At 40.5% G+C, this 19,454-nt stretch overlaps 1 protein-coding gene across 1 annotated transcript in view; it reads right to left on the bottom strand.

The window, feature by feature from the left end:
• Positions 1-18,169, bottom strand: part of ppm1db (protein phosphatase, Mg2+/Mn2+ dependent, 1Db) — a 51,625-nt gene extending 33,456 nt beyond the window's left edge. Inside the window, exon 1 of the mRNA XM_028807047.2 lies at positions 17,302-18,169. Within this exon, the coding sequence (XP_028662880.1) occupies positions 17,302-17,749 (448 nt within the window). The 5' untranslated portion in view covers positions 17,750-18,169. The remainder of the gene's footprint in view (positions 1-17,301) is intronic.
• Between the last annotated feature and the right edge of the window lie 1,285 nt (positions 18,170-19,454).

Raw genomic sequence — 19,454 nt, 5'->3', positions numbered from 1 at the left:
TTTTGGCTTGGTCAGAGGAGCTGCTTCACTGTAAATGAAATTTGGTGAAAGGGTGAATATCTGGAGCAAGGAGTAAGGTTAAAAACTCATATGGAGATGAAAAAGGTGAAGATCCCGTACGAGGACTAAAGTAAGGTGGAAAAGAGTCAGACCTGGGCGGACTATATATAGAGTTATGGTGAGCTGAGGTACTGTGATACTTGGGTCCTGCAGAGAATTGGCTTACACATCTTTTTAGACACTATTTTAACACTAGAATTACCAGAGCCTACGAAAAAACTCGTAAATCCGTCCCACCTTAAATCGCGTCTTAAATCCGTTTGCACCTCTCCGCTAGAGTCCTTTGTCATCTAAATGTGCTGATAAACAAAAGCTACTAGCAGCCAGCTATTCCATCCCCCCACCGACTTAGAACGAATTTCTCCTAGCTCATGCCTTGCCTTGATTTGATTACACTATCTGGGATTGAAGTGGAGTTTTAGAGTGGAAATAATATAGTGTTATTTGGAATACACGCATTTCATGTGTGTTCCGTTCCGTTCAGTAGTCTGTGCAAACACATTTTTAAAACAGAAACGTTTTTCATATTCTAATAGTAAATGACAAAATGTAGGCATAAACTATATAACGTATGAAGCCTGAAGTCCATATATCAAAGAAACACTTTCACAAAAGGTACAAAGAAGAGAACACGTGCGCTGTTATTCAAAAATATAACTGCACAAAAAAAAGCCACGTTAGCATTCCACATTGACACTCTTACTACAACCGCCGCAGTGTAACTTATGATACTGGTAAAGGCTAGCTTTTTTTTTTTTTTTTTAATTCACTTTTCATTCTCGCAGTCGCATTCAGAATCAATCCATACAACCCCATCTGACATAAAGACGCGCTATAGGTCTGCAGTGTACCACGATGCATACTACCGCCCCCCCCCCAAATGCCAGTGCCGGTGTGGTTCCATATTTACCCGACGAGGTAAGAAGGCGGTATCGTGGCAGCAGAGCCGGCACTAAGCTAAAAAAGAAGCGGCTTGCGAGAAAGTGGCGTTTCAAGCCTTCGGTGCCTTCTGTGATTCTGGGGAATGTAAACTCAATCTCAAATAAGATCGACGAACTGGCTGCGCTGGTGAAAAATGTAAGGACCTACAGAGAATGCAGTTTGTTGTGTTTCTGCGAAACGTGGCTAAATAACACCATCCCAGATGCCAACGTGGAGCTATCCGGGTTTAGCACAGTTAGAGCGGACAGAGATGCAAGTACCTGTGGTAAGCACAAAGGAGGAGGACTCGCTCTCTATGTTAATACACGGTGGTGTCACTCTGGACATGTTAACGTCAAAATCTCCACTTGCTGCAGGGATATCGAACTGTTGGCCGTAAGTTTACGTCCCTACTATTTGCCCAGAGAGTTTGGACATGTCATTGTTGTTATTGTATACATTCCTCCTCGGGCAGACGTGGAGTCAGCGAGTGACATCATCCATTCTGCTGTTGCTAAGTTACAAACGCAGCACCCTGAGGCGCTTGTGCTAATCGCTGGAGACTTTAACCATGTGACGCTGGACAAAACATTGCCTGCATTCTCCCAGTATGTGGACTGTAACACCCGGGGAAATAAGACTATTGATTTACTGTATGCAAACGTTAAAGACGCATACAGCGCCACCCCGCTGCCTGCGCTTGGGGAAAGGAGATCAAAACCTGGTTCAGCTTCAGCCTCACTATAAACCAAAAGTTAGAGTCCTACCTACAACCACACGATCATTCAGGAAGTGGACCCTGGAGGCTGAGAATACTCTGAGAGAACTTTTTGGAACTACAGACTGGGATATCCTGCATGGATCTCATAATGAGAACATTGAGGAAGTTGTTGACTGCACTACTGACTACATCAACTTCTGTATGGACATTGTAGTTCCAGTAAGAACAGTACGCTGCTATGCTAACAACAAGCCATGGATTACAAGTGACATCAAGGGCCTTTTGAATCAGAAGAAAAGGGCTTTTAAAGACGGTGATCAGCATGAGCTCAAGCGCGTGCAGAAGGAACTCCGAGTCCAACTCGGGCGGCGAAGGAGCAGTACAGGAGAAAGCTGGAGCAGAAGTTGCAGAATAACAGCATGAAGGAAGTGTGGGATGGGATGAAGATCATCACTGGCTGCAGCTCGAAGCGGGGTACCACCACTGAGAGAGACGTGAAGAGAGCAAACCAAATGAACAACTTTTTTAACAGGTTTGACCACCCTAACCCACTCTCACTCTCACCTCGGAGTACTGCACCCTCCACACATCCTTCTGCTGATACCAGCATAGGAAAAACATCCCCACCCATAATAACAACAGCGCAAGTGAGCAGAGAGCTGAGGAGACTTCGTGCCAGCAAAGCAGCGGGTCCAGATGGAGTATCGCCACGACTGCTGAAGGTCTGTGCATCGGCGCTGTCCTCTACAGCGCATCTTCAACCTGAGCCTGGAACAGGGGAGAGTCCCGAGGCTTTGGAAAACATCTTGTATCACCCCAGTCCCAAAGGTATCACGTCCTAGTGAGCTGAATGACTTTCGGCCTGTTGCTCTGACATCACATGTGATGAAGACCATGGAGAGGCTGCTGCTTCACCACCTTAGGCCACAGGTTCAACACGCCCTTGACCCTCTGCAGTTTGCATATCAGGAGAAGGTGGGAGCGGAAGATGCCATCATCTATATGCTACACCGATCCCTTTCTCACTTGGACAGAGGCAGTGGTGCTGTAAGAATTATGTTTCTAGACTTCTCTAGCGCCTTCAACACAATCCAACCTCTGCTCCTTAGGGACAAGCTGACAGAGATGGGATTAGATTCATACCTAGTGGCATGGATCGTGGACTATCTTAAAGACAGACCTCAGTATGTGCGTCTTGGGAACTGCACGTCTGACATTGTGGTCAGCAACACAGGAGCGCCACAAGGGACTGTACTTTCTCCGGTCCTGTTCAGCCTATATACATCGGACTTCCAATACAACTCGGAGTCCTGCCATGTGCAAAAGTTCGCTGATGACACTGCTATCGTGGGCTGTATCAGGAATGGGCTGGAGGAGGAGTATAGGGACCTAATCAATGACTTTGTTAAATGGTCCGACTCAAACCACCTACACCTGAACACCAGCAAAACCAAGGAGCTGGTGGTGGATTTTAGGAGGCCCAGACCCCTCATAGACCCAGTGATCATCAAAGGTGACTGTGTGCAGATGGTGCAGACCTATAAATATCTGGGTGCGCAGCTGGATGATAAATTAGACTGGACTGCCAATACTGATGCGCTGTGCAAGAAAGGACAAAGCCGGTTATACTTCCTTAGAAGGCTGGCTTCCTTCAACATCTGCAATAAGATGCTGCAGATGTTCTATCAAACAGTTGTGGCGAGCGCCCTCTTCTACGCAGTGGTGTGCTGGGGAGGCAGCATTAAGAGGAAAGACGCCTCACGCCTGGACAAACTGGTGAGGAAGGCAGGCTCTATTGTTGGCATGGAGCTGGACAGTGTAACATCTGTGGCAGAGCGAAGGGCGCTCAGCAGGCTCCTATCAATTATGGAGAATCCACTGCATCCACTAAATAATGTCATCTCCAGACAGAAGAGCAGCTTCAGCGACAGACTGCTGTCACTGTCCTGCTCCACAGACAGATTGAGGAGATCGTTCCTCCCCCAAACTATGCGACTCTTTAATTCCACCAGGGGGGGGTAAACGTTAATATTTAACATTATACATAGTTATTGTCTGTTTTTTTTTTTTTACCTGTATTATTATCATTCTTTAATTTAATATTATTTATTGTATCAGTATGCTGCTGCTGAAGAATGTGAATTTCCCATCGGGATTAATAAAGTATCTATCTATCTATCTATCTATCTAACACAGCTTTTTTTTTGTGCAGTTATATTTTTGAATAACAGCGCACGTGTTCTCTTCTTTGTACCTTTTGTGAAAGTGTTTCTTTGATATATGGACTTCAGGCTTCATACGTTATATAGTTTATGCCTACATTTTGTCATTTACTATTAGAATATGAAAAACGTTTCTGTTTTAAAAATGTGTTTGCACAGACTACTGAACGGAACGGAACACACATGAAATGCGTGTATTCCAAATAACACTATATTATTTCCACTCTAAAACTCCACTTCAATCCCAGATACTGTAATCAAATCAAGGCAAGGCATGAGCTAGGAGAAATTCGTTCTAAGTCGGTGGGGGGATGGAATAGCTGGCTGCTAGTAGTTTTTGTTTATCAGCACATTTAGATGACAAAGGACTCTAGTGGAGAGGTGTAAACGGATTTAAGACGCGATTTAAGGTGGGACGGATTTACGTGTTTTTTCGTAGGCTCTGGTAATTCTAGTGTTAATACTGGATGAATTTCAGCAGGCTGAATGGAGGAGGAGGAGGAGAAGTGGAGATTTTTGTGAATGAGCAGTGATGAAAAATGGACCACACTATAATTAAAATTAAATGTATGATCCAGGCATTGAGTTGCTGACTGAATTCATCCATGTCACTGCCAGGAAAATAAGTTGCATCATCCTGCCTGACTCAGTAACAGAAATGAATCATCTGTACCAATGTCTTTTTGATTAATCATTCTTAATGCTGGTAACTTCAAAGAAGGAATCAAGGCCTATTAGGCCGGGTCTTTTCATGGACACTGCTATCCAAATACTAATGCCTTTAAATAAAAACCAGTGGCACATCCAAGCAGGTCTGACCTCATCTTACCACCACGTACAAGCCTGTACTGACACCAGCAGCTCTTTGTTATCCAATCCAGAGGTCTGTGTGTTTGGGGGGGTTGTTGTTTGTTATTATAATTTTTTTTTTTTGAGCTTCTATAAAATTTGAATTTCCCCTTGGGTCAAATAATTTATCTATCATTATGGCACCCTGAATTGGGGCAACCATGTAGAAAAAGTTTTGGAATTCCTACATGGTGTTACCAAAATGTATGCAAATACCCTTAAATGAAATTCTGCAATGTGCACTTTAACATTATAAATCAAACATTTCAGACATGATTAATCTGTGGAGCAGAGGAGTAAAAATCAAGAAAACAAAGAGTGTCTTTGTCCCAAACATTATGGAGGGCACTGTACTCAAGCATTTTTTTTTTTTTTTTTTTTTTTACAGAAATTAATTTCACAAGGAATAATATAACAATCCATCCACACTAATAATCACAAGCAATACATAAAATGACAAAATGAACAAAATAATAAAAAAAAAAAAAATCAACCTTAAAAAATTGTATACACACACTTTTGAATGTACCTGCATGCCTATATCATTAGACTTAACACTGTGGGAGGAAACATGTATTAAGAAAATGAAAACATAAAAAGAACAAGGTAGATAATACTTCAAATAAATGTGTGAAGCATGCTGGCCAGAGCATCCTGCCAAGCACCTGGGACTGCTAGAACAAGCTTCAAATCCTCTTAGGCCTTAACAAGGAAAAGGCAATTCTTTAAAACACACAAAACTTTCCAGACATGTTTTTATTGTGCACATTCTGTGATTGGAACAGGATGCAAACTGAGGTGTGTGTCAGTAATGCTATACTAAATTTGAAAAGATATACGATTTATCTTTTCTGTAAAAATAAGTGTTCAATACAAGATTAAAAGGTACACCAAGAAAATAGTGAAGTTATCTTCCAACACACACACACACACACACACACACGTCATACAATTATCAAGTTCATATTAAATTTCTGTCAGGTATATGCAATTCCTAGGAGTAATTCTGAGACACCTGATAAATATGGGCACTAGTTTCTGTTTAAATGTTAGGGGTAGAATGCATTGTAGTGGAGAAAGATGCCACAGACAACTTTTCACACTCATTTACGAGACATTAACTTTGTTCATTCTGAAAACACATGGCTAAAACCATACATGGCAAGAGTACTAAATAACCTGGGTACACAGTATCTGTATGAAAATAGATTCATTCTTTCTATAAAGATTAGAGATTGGGCAGGTTATAAATATTAAAAAACTCCAAATATATTACACCTGTCAAAGACTTTAGTTTTCAAAGTAAAATTATGACTAACATATCCATTAAAACAAAAAATTTGCAATAATAGCATTAATAATAATAGGCTGAATTCACACCGTAGCTAACAGTGACTTGATTTCAATTTCAAACTCATCTGTGTTTTTTTTTTTTTATTTATTTATTTATTTTTTTAATAGTGATCCAAAAATGATACAAGTACAAACAGATATCCATCCATCCATTTTCCAACCCGCTGAATCCGAACACAGGGTCACGGGGGTCTGCTGGAGCCAATCCCAGCCAACACAGGGCACAAGGCAGGAACCAATCCCGGGCAGGGTGCCAACCCACCGCAGGACACACACAAACACACCCACACACCAAGCACACACTAGGGCCAATTTAGAATCGCCAATCCACCTAACCTGCATGTCTTTGGACTGTGGGAGGAAACCGGAGCGCCCGGAGGAAACCCACGCAGACACGGGGAGAACATGCAAACTCCACGCAGGGAGGACCCGGGAAGCGAACCCGGGTCCCCAGGTCACCCAACTGCGAGGCAGCAGCGCTACCCACTGCGCCACTGTGCCGTCACAGATATCCATCCTGAAGATTTCAAAGCAAGGTCACATTCAAGTCTCAAATGCCTATATTAGATTAAGTACTACATAAAAAATAGTTATGATTCCATATACTTTTTTTGCTGGTCACATTTTTTTAAAAAAAGTCAGATAACTGTGATAAAAATGCGTAATCTCTGGCAAGAATATAGAGGGGGAAAAAAAAAGCACATTAAAATTGAAGACAGTTGTAATAATTCATTGAAAGGTTAGAAAAAAAATAAAACTCTTACAATTCCTCCAACTATCTGCCTTCCTAAACTACAGATACTTAATTTTTATTCTTTCCGTCAGTTACACCTACTATGTTAACTCTAGCTGCCACATGCAATCCCTTCATCTTTGGCTCTTTTCTGGCTATGTTCCCCATTCTCCACTCCACAATATACAATATCTATGCCCCCGAGACAAGGTTCCCCAAACATATACAGTACAAGTTTCTTTAGGGCTCTGACAACATCACAAATCAAAAGAGTTGCAAATATGACAATAGAATATAGTCAAACTGTTTCATGGATGTGATTGAAATCGCCTACACAAAGTGAAATACATTACTCCAAGATACGCTCAACTTCTTGAAACAGTGACCAGAAATTCAGCAACTGAATACACCTTCTTGAAGAACCCATATCACTTATGTAAAAGATCAAACCCCCATATTTTACAATTCCTTGAAAGCCAATATCGTAAACCAACAAGGCATTTGCAAAACTGTGCCAATGAGACGTTTTGAAAACGGTTATTAAAAGAGCTTGCCAGCTGACCAAGTGTCAAATATTTCATATTTTCAATTAATCTGAGCCCCAAACATTATTAAAATAAATACTTTAAATGCAGGCATTTAATAAAACAGAGTGATACTGTCAAACAGCACGATAAACTTGAGACCTAGTGTGTTACATTTTCTAATTCCATGTACCACTACCCATATACAGTCTTTTCTTTCTACCTTTCACAAACACTATGCCATTAAATCAAGCTTCAGTCTTCTTCATCTTGCTGTAATTTCTGTTATTGTTTGTATCTGGATTTTGTTCCAGTATGCAGTGTTTAAGCTTACTTTATTGTTTCCAAATATATTTCATCACTGCTATGAAGGCAGCAAGCAATCAATTTTCCCCTCTTTCTGTCTGACATATTTTTGTTCTGTTTGGCTGTCCTGTAAAAATCAGTTAAAACAATCTGGTTCAAGAGTGAAGATTACGGGCAGGAAGACGGCATGGATGTACAGCTAGCTGCATTTACACACAGGGAAAAAACTTTGATAATGATGATGACGATGAGGATTAAATCCTCTGGTAACATCTAAAACACTAACTGGCATCATTGTAAATTAAAAAAAAATGGTTAAAGTCAAATTTTTTTTTGTATTTTTTTTTTTATCCTTGTAATTGGAATTTTTCTTTGACTTCTAGTGAAGCACTTATATAAAAGCATGCTACATAATAACTTTTTGAAATGTTAATTTAGTTAAATTTAAATGTTATGACCAATATATAAAAACAACAAATGGCTAACTATAAAACTGTAATATGATCATATTGTATATTCGCAGCAATTTGCATGTTCGCTTTGACACTACATGGGTTTTCTTCCCATGGCCTGATAATAAATATTTAAGTTAACTGGCAATTCTAAATTGCCCCAATATGTGTGGGTCCTGTAATGGACTGCAACCTTGTCCAAGAATGCTTGCTACTTTGTGTGTGATGCTGTCAAAACAGGCTCCATCTTTGGCCTTGAATTAGATTAAGTAGATCTGAGAAAATAAAATGTTAGCGAATGGCAGTATATTTTCAAATTAATCAGATCTATTGTTGCACCAATGAAAATGGTTGCTTTTTTGCTCCAATGGCCACTGCACCCTGTGATGTACAAGGTCCTCCGTTATACATGTCAATCCTATCACCATTGGAGTTACAGTATATATGAAACATTTCAAACTGAGAACATAAATGGCTTAGTAACTGCCAACATTACTGTCCCGTATGTGTCTAACAAGAAACTGTAAATCAAAGCAAGAGTTTGCAACTTTCCAGATATATTGTCAACGAGTATCTGCACCTAAGCCCTGTCCCCACCAGACCTTACCCAATTAAAGAAAGATTTCACTGTAGCCTCTTTGACAAAATGCAGGTCAATTCTATAAGTGTTATAAATAAGCAACCACTAACCATCTCTGGTAAAATGATTTTGGAAACCCTTTCTTATCTGTCCTTCTCATTTTGAGCACTTTAATGACCTAATGCTGGCAAATGTAACTTTTGTAATGCAGGCATGAAAGCAACAGTGAGGCTATAGTGAAGCAGTGAGCAAAACAAGCAAGCACAGAGAATGCATACTTTAGTGATACTGAGAAAGAGGAGTGTGTAGAATGCGCACGTGAAAGTCCTGTTTATAGTCACCGCGTGAAGCTGGCGTGTAGACAGCATCACAAAGCGCACGCACAGTGAACAACCAAAACACATTTCTACTTGTTGAGTCCTGTTCGATAGGCGCGTTGATATTCTTCAACTCAGTGAGTGACAGTGTTTGGGTCAGCGTCGCATAGCTCATAATATCACAGCCAAAGAGGACAGGTTGATGAAGGAAGAAATGTTGTGGCAAACATTATTTACGTTAAGAGGAAGGAAATGAGAAAAAGAGTGTCAGACACGTTGATCAGAAGCGGCGAAGAACGGGCGAGTGCTACCTGTCATGATGAGCCAATGCACCATAGATATTTATGCATGCACCACATATTGCTTCATGTTCGGCCCTTTGTTCATCATTCTGGCACCCACCTAAGCATCCTCTCCTTGAAATTCACCATTTCCGATAGCCGCCACAACACATAGAAAAATTTCTGCACACCAAGCGTGTCTTCAAATCGACGTCATTTTTGCCGCCCGGCCCTCACGCTCAGCGCGGATGCATCAAGCAGAAACTAGGCTTAAGATAAGTCATCTTTCTCAGACTCGGAACATATTATGGGGAGTACAATAACCAGTGTTTATCATCATACAGAACAGATGTCGACTATAGTGAGTTCTTGCTGCTTTAGTGGTTATCTCATATATATATTTCTCTTCTGGTTCGTCCTGCTTTCACTTCCAAACCGGTCCCGCCCACATGCAGCCGACACAGCATTTCTCGATTCCTATTTGTCCTCTTCCAAACCATTCCCCACGCTGCCTGCATAATACATCCATCAAGTACTCGAGGTGCTGCCATAACGGTAAAGTAGCTTTACCACCTTTGTGGGAACCACCTGTGTTTATACAACAGCTTCTTACACAGCAAACATCAGAAGCTAAAAATTATTGTGAACACATTCGAAAATACAACTCTTCTCTAGCGTTTGCTTCCATGGGTGCACATGTAACTCAACGTCCTGGCCACGGATCATATGGTTTTAAAATACACAGGTAAATTTATCACCAAATCTCTCCACTATATGCTAACACTTCTACCTCTCCAGGATATGGACAGTTGTATGTTTTTGACACAGCGCAAGCTACTGCAGTACGCTTACAAAATAAAGCAAACTCTGCATGCAGTGAAAATTTACTTCTCCAGCTAGATTCCATGCTCAGAACCATCAACCCCTTTGCTAAATCATACAAACACATGCATGAAATCACTCCGACCAATCCAACAGCATCTGTACGAATGGTTTTCAAGGAAAACCCTAAGCAGCATTTACAACAATACAATGCCCCGACATGTCACACCGATGTTGCAGCGATTTTCGTCGGAGAAGAAGGCAAACCACCCACCGACAGGGACATTTGCATCTATCCCATAGGCAACTCCTGTAAACAGATTTTCACGCTCAATATGAATTGCGATCCTATGGTTTACCCAAATTTATTCCCTTACGGAGACATTGGCTGGCACAAAGTTTTACAACATGTTCCCGATAAAAGAACCGCCAAGCGAATAAGGCTTACTCAATGCCAATTTTACGCGTACAGATTAGCAATGAGGAATACATTTAGTATTTTGCACTCCAGCAGCAAACTATTCCAATAGTACGTCGTAGATGCGCATGTTAAAACTGAGGGCGCGCGTCTCAACTATCTCAGGTTACATCAACAAGGTCTGTGCATGGAACAATACAAAGGACTATCGGATGCACTGCAAGCAAACGCTGAAAATAACAACGTACGTGTGGGCAAATTGACATATTACTGTCCACATTTCCAGGAAGTCCAAGATACATGCAACAAAACCATCAGTATGCCATGGCCATAGTATGTAAATTCAGAAAGCCCGATTTATTTATCACTTTCACATGTAATCCTGCTTGGCCGGAAATTCTACATGCACTGTCAGATACCCAAAGACCAGGAAGTCCAAGATACATGCAACAAAACCATCAGTATGCCATGGCCATAGTACGTAAATTCAGAAAGCCCGATTTATTTATCACTTTCACATGTAATCCTGCTTGGCAAGAAATTCTACATGCACTGTCAGATACCCAAAGACCAGAGCACAGACTTGATATTGTAGTAAGAGTCTTTTGGATTAAGCTGCAGGAATTACTTAAGAGACATTCTACAACAACAACTTTTTGGGGTTGTTATTGATTATATTTACATAATCGAATTTCACAAGCATCATCTTTCGACTCATCTGTCATCTCCACCAAAACACCTATTCACAACTGCGTCTTTCAAGAAGTATTTATTTCTTCTTGATTTCTGAATTCCTTTCTCACCGTTTTCTATTCCTATTCTTACACCGTCATATGGTACGGCGGGCGTCGGCTAGTAAGTATTAATGGTGTTATCTGTAGCTTGTCTGCTGTTTCTGCTTACAGGTATGCAGACCGTTATGTTGTTCAATATTTAAGTTTTCTTAAAAAATAATGCTAGTTTTTAAAACATTGCTTTGAAAACTGAAGGGATGTGCTAATAAAGTTTTCTTAAAAAAGGAATTATCATTTGTAAATGTAGCCTTTCCTTATGCGGGTCAGTTACTTCTTGTCATTTGCTGTATGGGAAGTGAACTTACATGCAGGTTAACTATTAACTGACATACTCTGTGCTACATACATCGGTCTTATCAAGGCGAATAAAGTTCACTCTGTCCACCAACATAAGCATAAAAATGAATAAACTGCTGAGCCTTTGTTATGTCAGTTGTCATTATTGAGTTATTTGACCTTTCAGTGTTCCGCAGAATACAGCGAAAATAACTAAATCTGCCTATTTTGCGTTTCTGTCATTCAACACTAAGTTTATATTTCATTGTAAACATTTGCATGACGCAGACTCTTTATACAAAGCATTTACAAAAATTTTCAGACTTTAACATCCCTAAAGACAATACTGAAATATTGCTCAGTCAGAAGACTGGTAGGTCTGCAGTACCAGACAGACAGGGAGGGAGGCAGGCAGAAAACCCCTACATGTAAACGGACAGACGGACAGACAGTTCTATTGATACCAAAGGCAAAAGAGACATTAGTAACACGAACACAACTCTCATGCAGGAACCAGACTGTTTGTATAATCTAAAAATGTACTTATGGGTTTACAAATCTACCCTAAATCTGAAAACTGACAGGTCAGAGCAAAGAGGTAAAGCAAATGCCTGGTTCTAAGTTGTAAGAAGTGAAAATGCTTCTTACACATCATACAACACAACCAACATTTTATTTGACCTCTCTTGTAACAAATTTCACACAAAAGTCTAAAAATCAAGTCACATTTTTAAGCCATCTCTTCAAATATAAACCACCAGTCAAATGTTTTATAACACCTCGATTTGCCCCCCCCCCCCAAATGTAATCAGTTGAAATGTAATAAATTACCTAAAATTGTGAAAATATAAGCAGTAAACTGCCAGAGATTTAAATTTAAAGTTTAGGTTAGCAAATACTGAAAAAAGGATATCAAAATATTACAATTGGGCTTTCTTCAGGGAACAACTATTCGGTTACAACCTATAGATGTTCTGCAGCAAATAAAGTAAATTACACCTTGCAAGTTGAAGCAAACAATTTGCTCAGGTGTCTCAACAGTTTATTTTAAAACCATTTGTTCCAACGCTGCTTTAACACAGACAGATAGTGTTACTAACACCCTCTACATCCTAGATTATTGTAAATTCCAGTGGAAATGGCAAAAAAGGGGCAATTAACAAATTAAATGAGACACAGCACTATTACCCTTTGAAGTTATTCTAAATGTAAGGTCTAGACTTCTAAAAACTACAATACTGCTTCCTCAAACATGATCTGAATGGAAGAGATGTTAGAAGAAAACCTTTCATATTATCACAACATGCAACGTACACAAAAAAAAAAAAAAAAAAATCACATAAATCAAGACGCTTTGGGCAAATGAAACAAAATTTAAGCTCTCCAGAGTCAGCTTCAAAAAATATGGGAACAGTCAGCCCAGCTAAGTATCAATTAATTCCGGAAGCAAATGCTTCACAGTCCTTTGGGAATTTTTTTTAGTGAGACAAACATGCAAAGGGATACCTCAAAATCAACCACAAAGTACACTGTTGAATGATAGATTAATTATATGAAACTTCCTTCACAGTTCCCAATCTTGAATATTATTGAAGATCGCTAAATCCAATACTACATTACACAACTTTTAAGTCAGAGTGCTCAGACTTGCTGACTGTAGTTGCTGATCTTGTACCTGGACCGTGTCAATTTAAATGACGGGTTACAAATGATGCAATTGTGTGCCAACTTACCAGGAACAATCATGCTTGCACCTTTTTATGCTTTTTAAATGGAACTGGTGTCATATGAAGGGTTATAGCAGGTACAGTGAAGTAAGCTGTATTCTCTCCCCTTTTTTTCTATTCTGTTGTGGTACATAAAACAAGTGATAGGCAAGCTTCTCTTCTGTTTGGAAGTTCAAACACCAGTGTTTCTTATTCCTTGTTGCTGCATTATATGCATTATTACTTCCAGATGAGCATTCATTGGTCGTTTACTCTCAATACACAGAGCCTACCCCTACAACTAAAGGCCAAAAAAAAAATCATCAGACCTGTTGTGGAGAGTCACATACTCAACAACTCACTCCATGTAGTATGTTAAATGAGATGACTGGCCTTCATAGGAGCATGCTGACAAATGCCACTGACTCGGAAAGTTATGTAAATGAAGGCTAGGGTAGAAAATCGCTGGAGAAGTCCTCAAATATGTCATGGCCTTTTAACTCCTTGGCTCTGGAGTCTATCAGCATAGTTTCGGGTTGGGCATCATTCTCCCTCCAGTTTCTTAATGAGAAGTTAATTCTGTTGTTAATGATACCCATTATTTAATTTAGCAGCTTGTTAATGCTCTCATTCTGTCACACTAAACTTCTGAAACGGTTTTCTTTTCATTAGATAGATAGATAGATAGATAGATACTTTATTAATCCCAATGGGAAATTCACATTCTTCAGCAGCAGCATACTGATACAATAAATAATATTAAATTAAAGAATGATAATAATACAGGTGAAAAAAACAGACAATAACTATGTATAATGTTAAATATTAACGTTTACCCCCCCTGGTGGAATTAAAGAGTCGCATAGTTTGGGGGAGGAACGATCTCCTCAATCTGTCTGTGGAGCAGGACAGTGACAGCAGTCTGTCGCTGAAGCTGCTCTTCTGTCTGGAGATGACATTATTTAATGGATGCAGTGGATTCTCCATAATTGATAGGAGCCTGCTGAGCGCCCTTCGCTCTGCCACAGATGTTAAACTGTCCAGCTCCATGCCAACAATAGAGCCTGCCTTCCTCACCAGTTTGTCCAGGCGTGAGGCGTCTTTCCTCTTAATGCTGCCTCCCCAGCACACCACTGCGTAGAAGAGGGCGCTCGCCACAACTGTTTGATAGAACATCTGCAGCATCTTATTGCAGATGTTGAAGGAAGCCAGCCTTCTAAGGAAGTATAACCGGCTTTGTCCTTTCTTGCACAGCGCATCAGTATTGGCAGTCCAGTCTAATTTATCATCCAGCTGCACTCCCAGATATTTATAGGTCTGCACCCTCTGCACACAGTCTCCTCTGATGATCACGGGGTCTATGAGGGGTCTGGGCCTCCTAAAATCCACCACCAGCTCCTTGGTTTTGCTGGTGTTCAGGTGTAGGTGGTTTGAGTCGGACCATTTAACAAAGTCATTGATTAGGTCCCTATACTCCTCCTCCAGCCCATTCCTGATACAGCCCACGATAGCTTTGTCATAATATTGAGGACCAGAATAGATCAATATTTCTCAACACACTAGCATGTATATCTGCAATAGGTGTATTTATGCATGAGAGCAAGCCAGCATGTTACTTTGTTTGAATGTATGTGCATACACACATGATGGCATGTGTGTAATGTTAAAGAAACCAGAGAGAATGAACAGGAATTCCCAATTTAAAAAAATTACAGCTATAAAGGCTGGTGCAAACCCCTAGCCAGCAATGACAATAACACCAAACAGCAGAGCAGTTTTCAGGTAGTGTGAAGAGGGTGCTAGCAGTACTTTCATCCAGATATTCCTGTACATGTGCACGATTGACATAAGAGCAGTGTTACGGTCTCTGGTCAGGGTTTCATTCCTGGCTACTGCTTATTTTCTTTTTGTTAATTTATTTAAGTATCAAATATTTTATTGAACCCTGATGTGGGTGCAGCAATGCACTGTATCAGTACGTGCTCCTAACCTCTCTGATGTTTTAAATGAAATGAAGTTAGCTGGTCATGTGCTGGGGCTTGCTTTGCATTTCATTATTTTGTGGGTACTGGTTAAGGAGACCCCGTGTCTGCGTGGGTTTCCTCCGGGTGCTCCGGTTTCCTCCCACAGTCCAAAGACATGCAGCTTAGGTGGATTGGTGATTCTAAATTGGCCCTAGTGTGTGCTTGGTGTGTGGGTGTATTTGTGTGTGTCCTGCGGTGGATTGGTTCCCTGCCTTGTGCCCTGTGTTGGCTCCAGCAGACCCCCGTGACCCTGTGTTCGGATTCAGCGGGTTGGATAATGGATGGATGGTTAAGGAGAGAAGGAATAATTAAGGGATCAGAATGTAAAAAAGCAAGTCAATTAAAATTAAGACAATCAAAAATCACCAGCAGCAATTAGTAGTAACTGAGAAAAAGACGAACAAAAACTTGCAAGCATACGGACACTCTGAAGTCTGTCCGACACCCCGATTTAGACTGCCTGTGAAACTTGCAGTTTTATTGGGGTTACAGAAACTTTTGCATACACATCTTCGACTCAACATCACGTTCACTGACAAACGTTTTCTCTAATGAAAAGTAAAAAAAAAAAAAAAGGTATGTGTCTACAGGAAACAGAAGAACACCTCCGAGTATGAAAGGCTTATCAAAAGATCCGTGTTAATTAATTGGATTTTAATTAGTGTCAAAAAATGACAAAAAATGTGAAATTGGAACAACCTAATTAAATGAAGTATCTTGGAAAACAGAATGGTCTCCGCTCGTTTGTAAACGTTTTATTTCTACATTTTATTGCACTCTATTATAACTTATGATCGCCCATTATTGTTCTGGCCGTTATACGTGAAAACAAACAAAAAAAGCAAGTATAAAATCAAACTCCGTGTCAACTGAAAGTCAGGAGACTGATATTTGTAAGCCTTACAAATAGGGGAGGTTCTTCGGAATGAAAACTAAAACTACGAGGAAGCTGAGAAAAAAAGCCAACCAGGAAATGCTAAAATTGGGAGCGGCTTTGAGACGACAGTTTTATTTTGGGCGGGGAGTAATGCAAGGCAGTTTGTATTATAAGTCAAGACACAGGTTCGATTTAATTAAAAAAAAATGCACATATTAATGCGACAAATACATCGTCCCGATCCTTAATGTTATATGGATTCTTCCCTGTTGACTTCACCTGTCAGCTTGAAATTTGGCTACATCATGTATATCAAACAGCCGATATTTTTAGATCTCAAAAAATACACGTTAATTTTACTGTATAGTACTTCAAAATGTTTAGATACATCATCGCAAAGACGTCACCTTCTAGAACCTACTATATACCTTCCAGCTGTTCATTCTACATATATCCCGCCCCTCGTGCTGTGGATTGGACGCTATACGTCATCCCAGAGCTAAAAGTGATGATCTATTGGGCTAAATATACTGCTTATCATTTTAAAATCGGCCTCTGAAACGAAATGCACCGGCGTTTTGTGGTTTAACGGGAAAACAGGGTCTCATTCGGTAATTTAGGTTAAAAAGCTGGGAGTTACAGAGAAATGCTTGATGGAAAGTATGCTGCTGCAGCCGTATTAAAATATACATTCTCAAAGTAAGGGTCTGTAGCTAGGTGAAGGTGTGTAAAGCCAACATACTCACGTTACACCAATTACTGTTTCAGAGGATGTACAACTCGATCTTGAACATGAATAATTTTAGATTAAAAAACACCACACAAAATGGACTACACTGGACTAGTAAAGAAACAGTTCCGCGACGCAGCACTCATGGTTATCAAAAAGCCAATACGCTGCGCGCCGACTACCCATTCACGAGCGAATAAGCGTAGGACCGACTTGGCTGAACTGCTTACTCTTTAAGTAGTCTAAAAATCATAATTTATATGATCTGTTCAGAAATAAAACCCACCGATTCACTTCCAGCCAACTTCACTCTATCACATGCTTTGTATACTTACGAAGCTTCTTCCACATGGCATGGTGACATGCAACGAAGCCTTTGCGGATGGCGGCGCACACCTCTTCAGTGTCCGACGACCAAAAGCCACGTTGTTTCTTTATAAACATCCACAGGTGATCGCGAGCAAATTGGGCTGCCTCCAGGCCCCCGTGCCCATCAAACACTGCAAAAAATGCTACGGACCGTTGTCTCGTTGTACCGATCGTGTTAGACAAGGAGTCTCGGTGGTCTTTTAGCACGCTAGAATCCGAAGCTAAATTGCAAGTCTGTCCGATTGCTTCCCCTGGCCTAGTGACCTCTTTTACTTCACCGATTCCGTAAAAACTCGTTTCGTCTTCGCTGAACTCGGGCTCCGGCTCCACCACCACCTCGGTCAAATCCTCCATGTACTTTCTGCCTCCTTGATCGGAAAAAACGCTCACTCGCATCGAGAAGAGGTTCTCCATAGCCGATTATGATCTCTTCACTGCTACCCCAGACGGCTTTGTTCTTATTTAGACAATTTACAACACTTGATTTCGCCAACTTGTAACACTCCAACAGCCGTCCTTCCTTACTTGGTCGCTATTGTTTATGTTCAACGTTTTGTGGGCATGCTCCGAAGTAACGTGACGTCACGACACGATCTGCTTTCACTTTACCAACACCGCCCTCCAGCTGCTCTAAATTGACTTGTCAGAGTGAAACGTCGATGATCAAAACGTGCAATCGGAGTATTTCTACACTAAGCGAGGGGAGGGGGGTTAAGAGAGCTCTGCCAAAACAGAGCGTTGACTATATTGTCTTATTCTTGGCAACGTTTTGCAATAATAAATAAAGCTAACAGCTACGATATCGCTCTTAAAGAAAAATGTATTATCTTAAAACAAATACACGTTTCTACGGCTGTCTCGCATTGCGACTAGACGTGGTTTGATGAACTGAAGATTTTTCATCAGTTTCTTGGACTGTTACATTACTCGCAGGGGAGGCTCACTTTTATTGCCATAGTGATGTAACATGAGAGCTGATTACTTTCTTATACAGTATATGTCAAATTGTCCATAGTGGTTGAGCTGCACCTCCCCCCAAACTCAACACACACTTGGTACATTACAACACAGAAACAGCAGTGAGTATTGGTATTAATTTATGGACAGAAAATTATTAGTGCAAATTTTGTTAACAATACGTTCTATTTATTTTGCTCACTGTCGCCACTGACATATTACAGGAGCTAATAATACTCTAGAAAGCCTCAAGACTTAAGTAACTCACCAAAAGTGTCCATCAAGTTCAATTTGCGTCTCAGCAAGACTTGGCACTTTGAAAAGTTGGATTGTTGGTCTTCTATTTGTCCCTCTCCTGACACCAATGTACTGCAGACACAGACTACCAGTGGAGTCTTGCACTTTTGCATTACTCTTTTAGGTAGCTTGTTGCTCTTATAATAAGCACTCACTGTTGAATACTACTTTCAAAATCAAACATGTGACTTTGTCAAGCTTGCTGTTTCTATAGTCTCCTGCATCTGGCTGTGAAGCAACTCATTTGCATGATGGAAATATGTCACCTCAGGCTGAGAACAAGCTTAACATATTTCAGCATGTGATCACATATTTCTTCAGGTCTTAATGACTGACTAACTTTTTAATCTTTCCCTTCATCTTCTCAAATGGCATCTGTTTTCCACCTACTCTCTCCTTGTCTCCTTTTGTCTGCCCTGGCTTTCTTCCTTTCTTCTCCCTATATATGGTACCTGATTTCTCCTTTTCAGTTTCATACCTGATGAAGGTTATGCAGCCGGAATGTTGTCTTTAACTTTCTTTCCTTTTCACCATGGAAATAACTTTTATCATTTTTCCTTATTAAAATCATGGGTTTCAGGTCATTTTTTTGTTCACCTTTATGATTTTAGCACTCTTTTTCAGGTCTTTCACATTGTTACAGAACTCACTTGAGGAATGTGCTTGTAACTTGCATTTTAATTAAGCTGGGTAGTGTGATAGCGCAGTCAGCATCAGTCTCCCCTTCAGAATCGAGCATCCTGAGTTTGATTACCATGCTTGGACCTTGTCTGAATGGAGACTGTACATTCATCTCATGTCTGAGTGGTGTTTCCTTTGGGTGTTAGCCAACTCAATTGGTGATGGGGGAGGGGGGGTAATGGGG

This window comes from Erpetoichthys calabaricus, chromosome 8 (assembly GCF_900747795.2).
Source record: "Erpetoichthys calabaricus chromosome 8, fErpCal1.3, whole genome shotgun sequence".
Lineage (NCBI taxonomy): Eukaryota > Metazoa > Chordata > Cladistia > Polypteriformes > Polypteridae > Erpetoichthys > Erpetoichthys calabaricus.
Note: the sequence above shows the minus strand (reverse complement) of the source record. Positions and strands in the feature narration are given on the sequence as shown.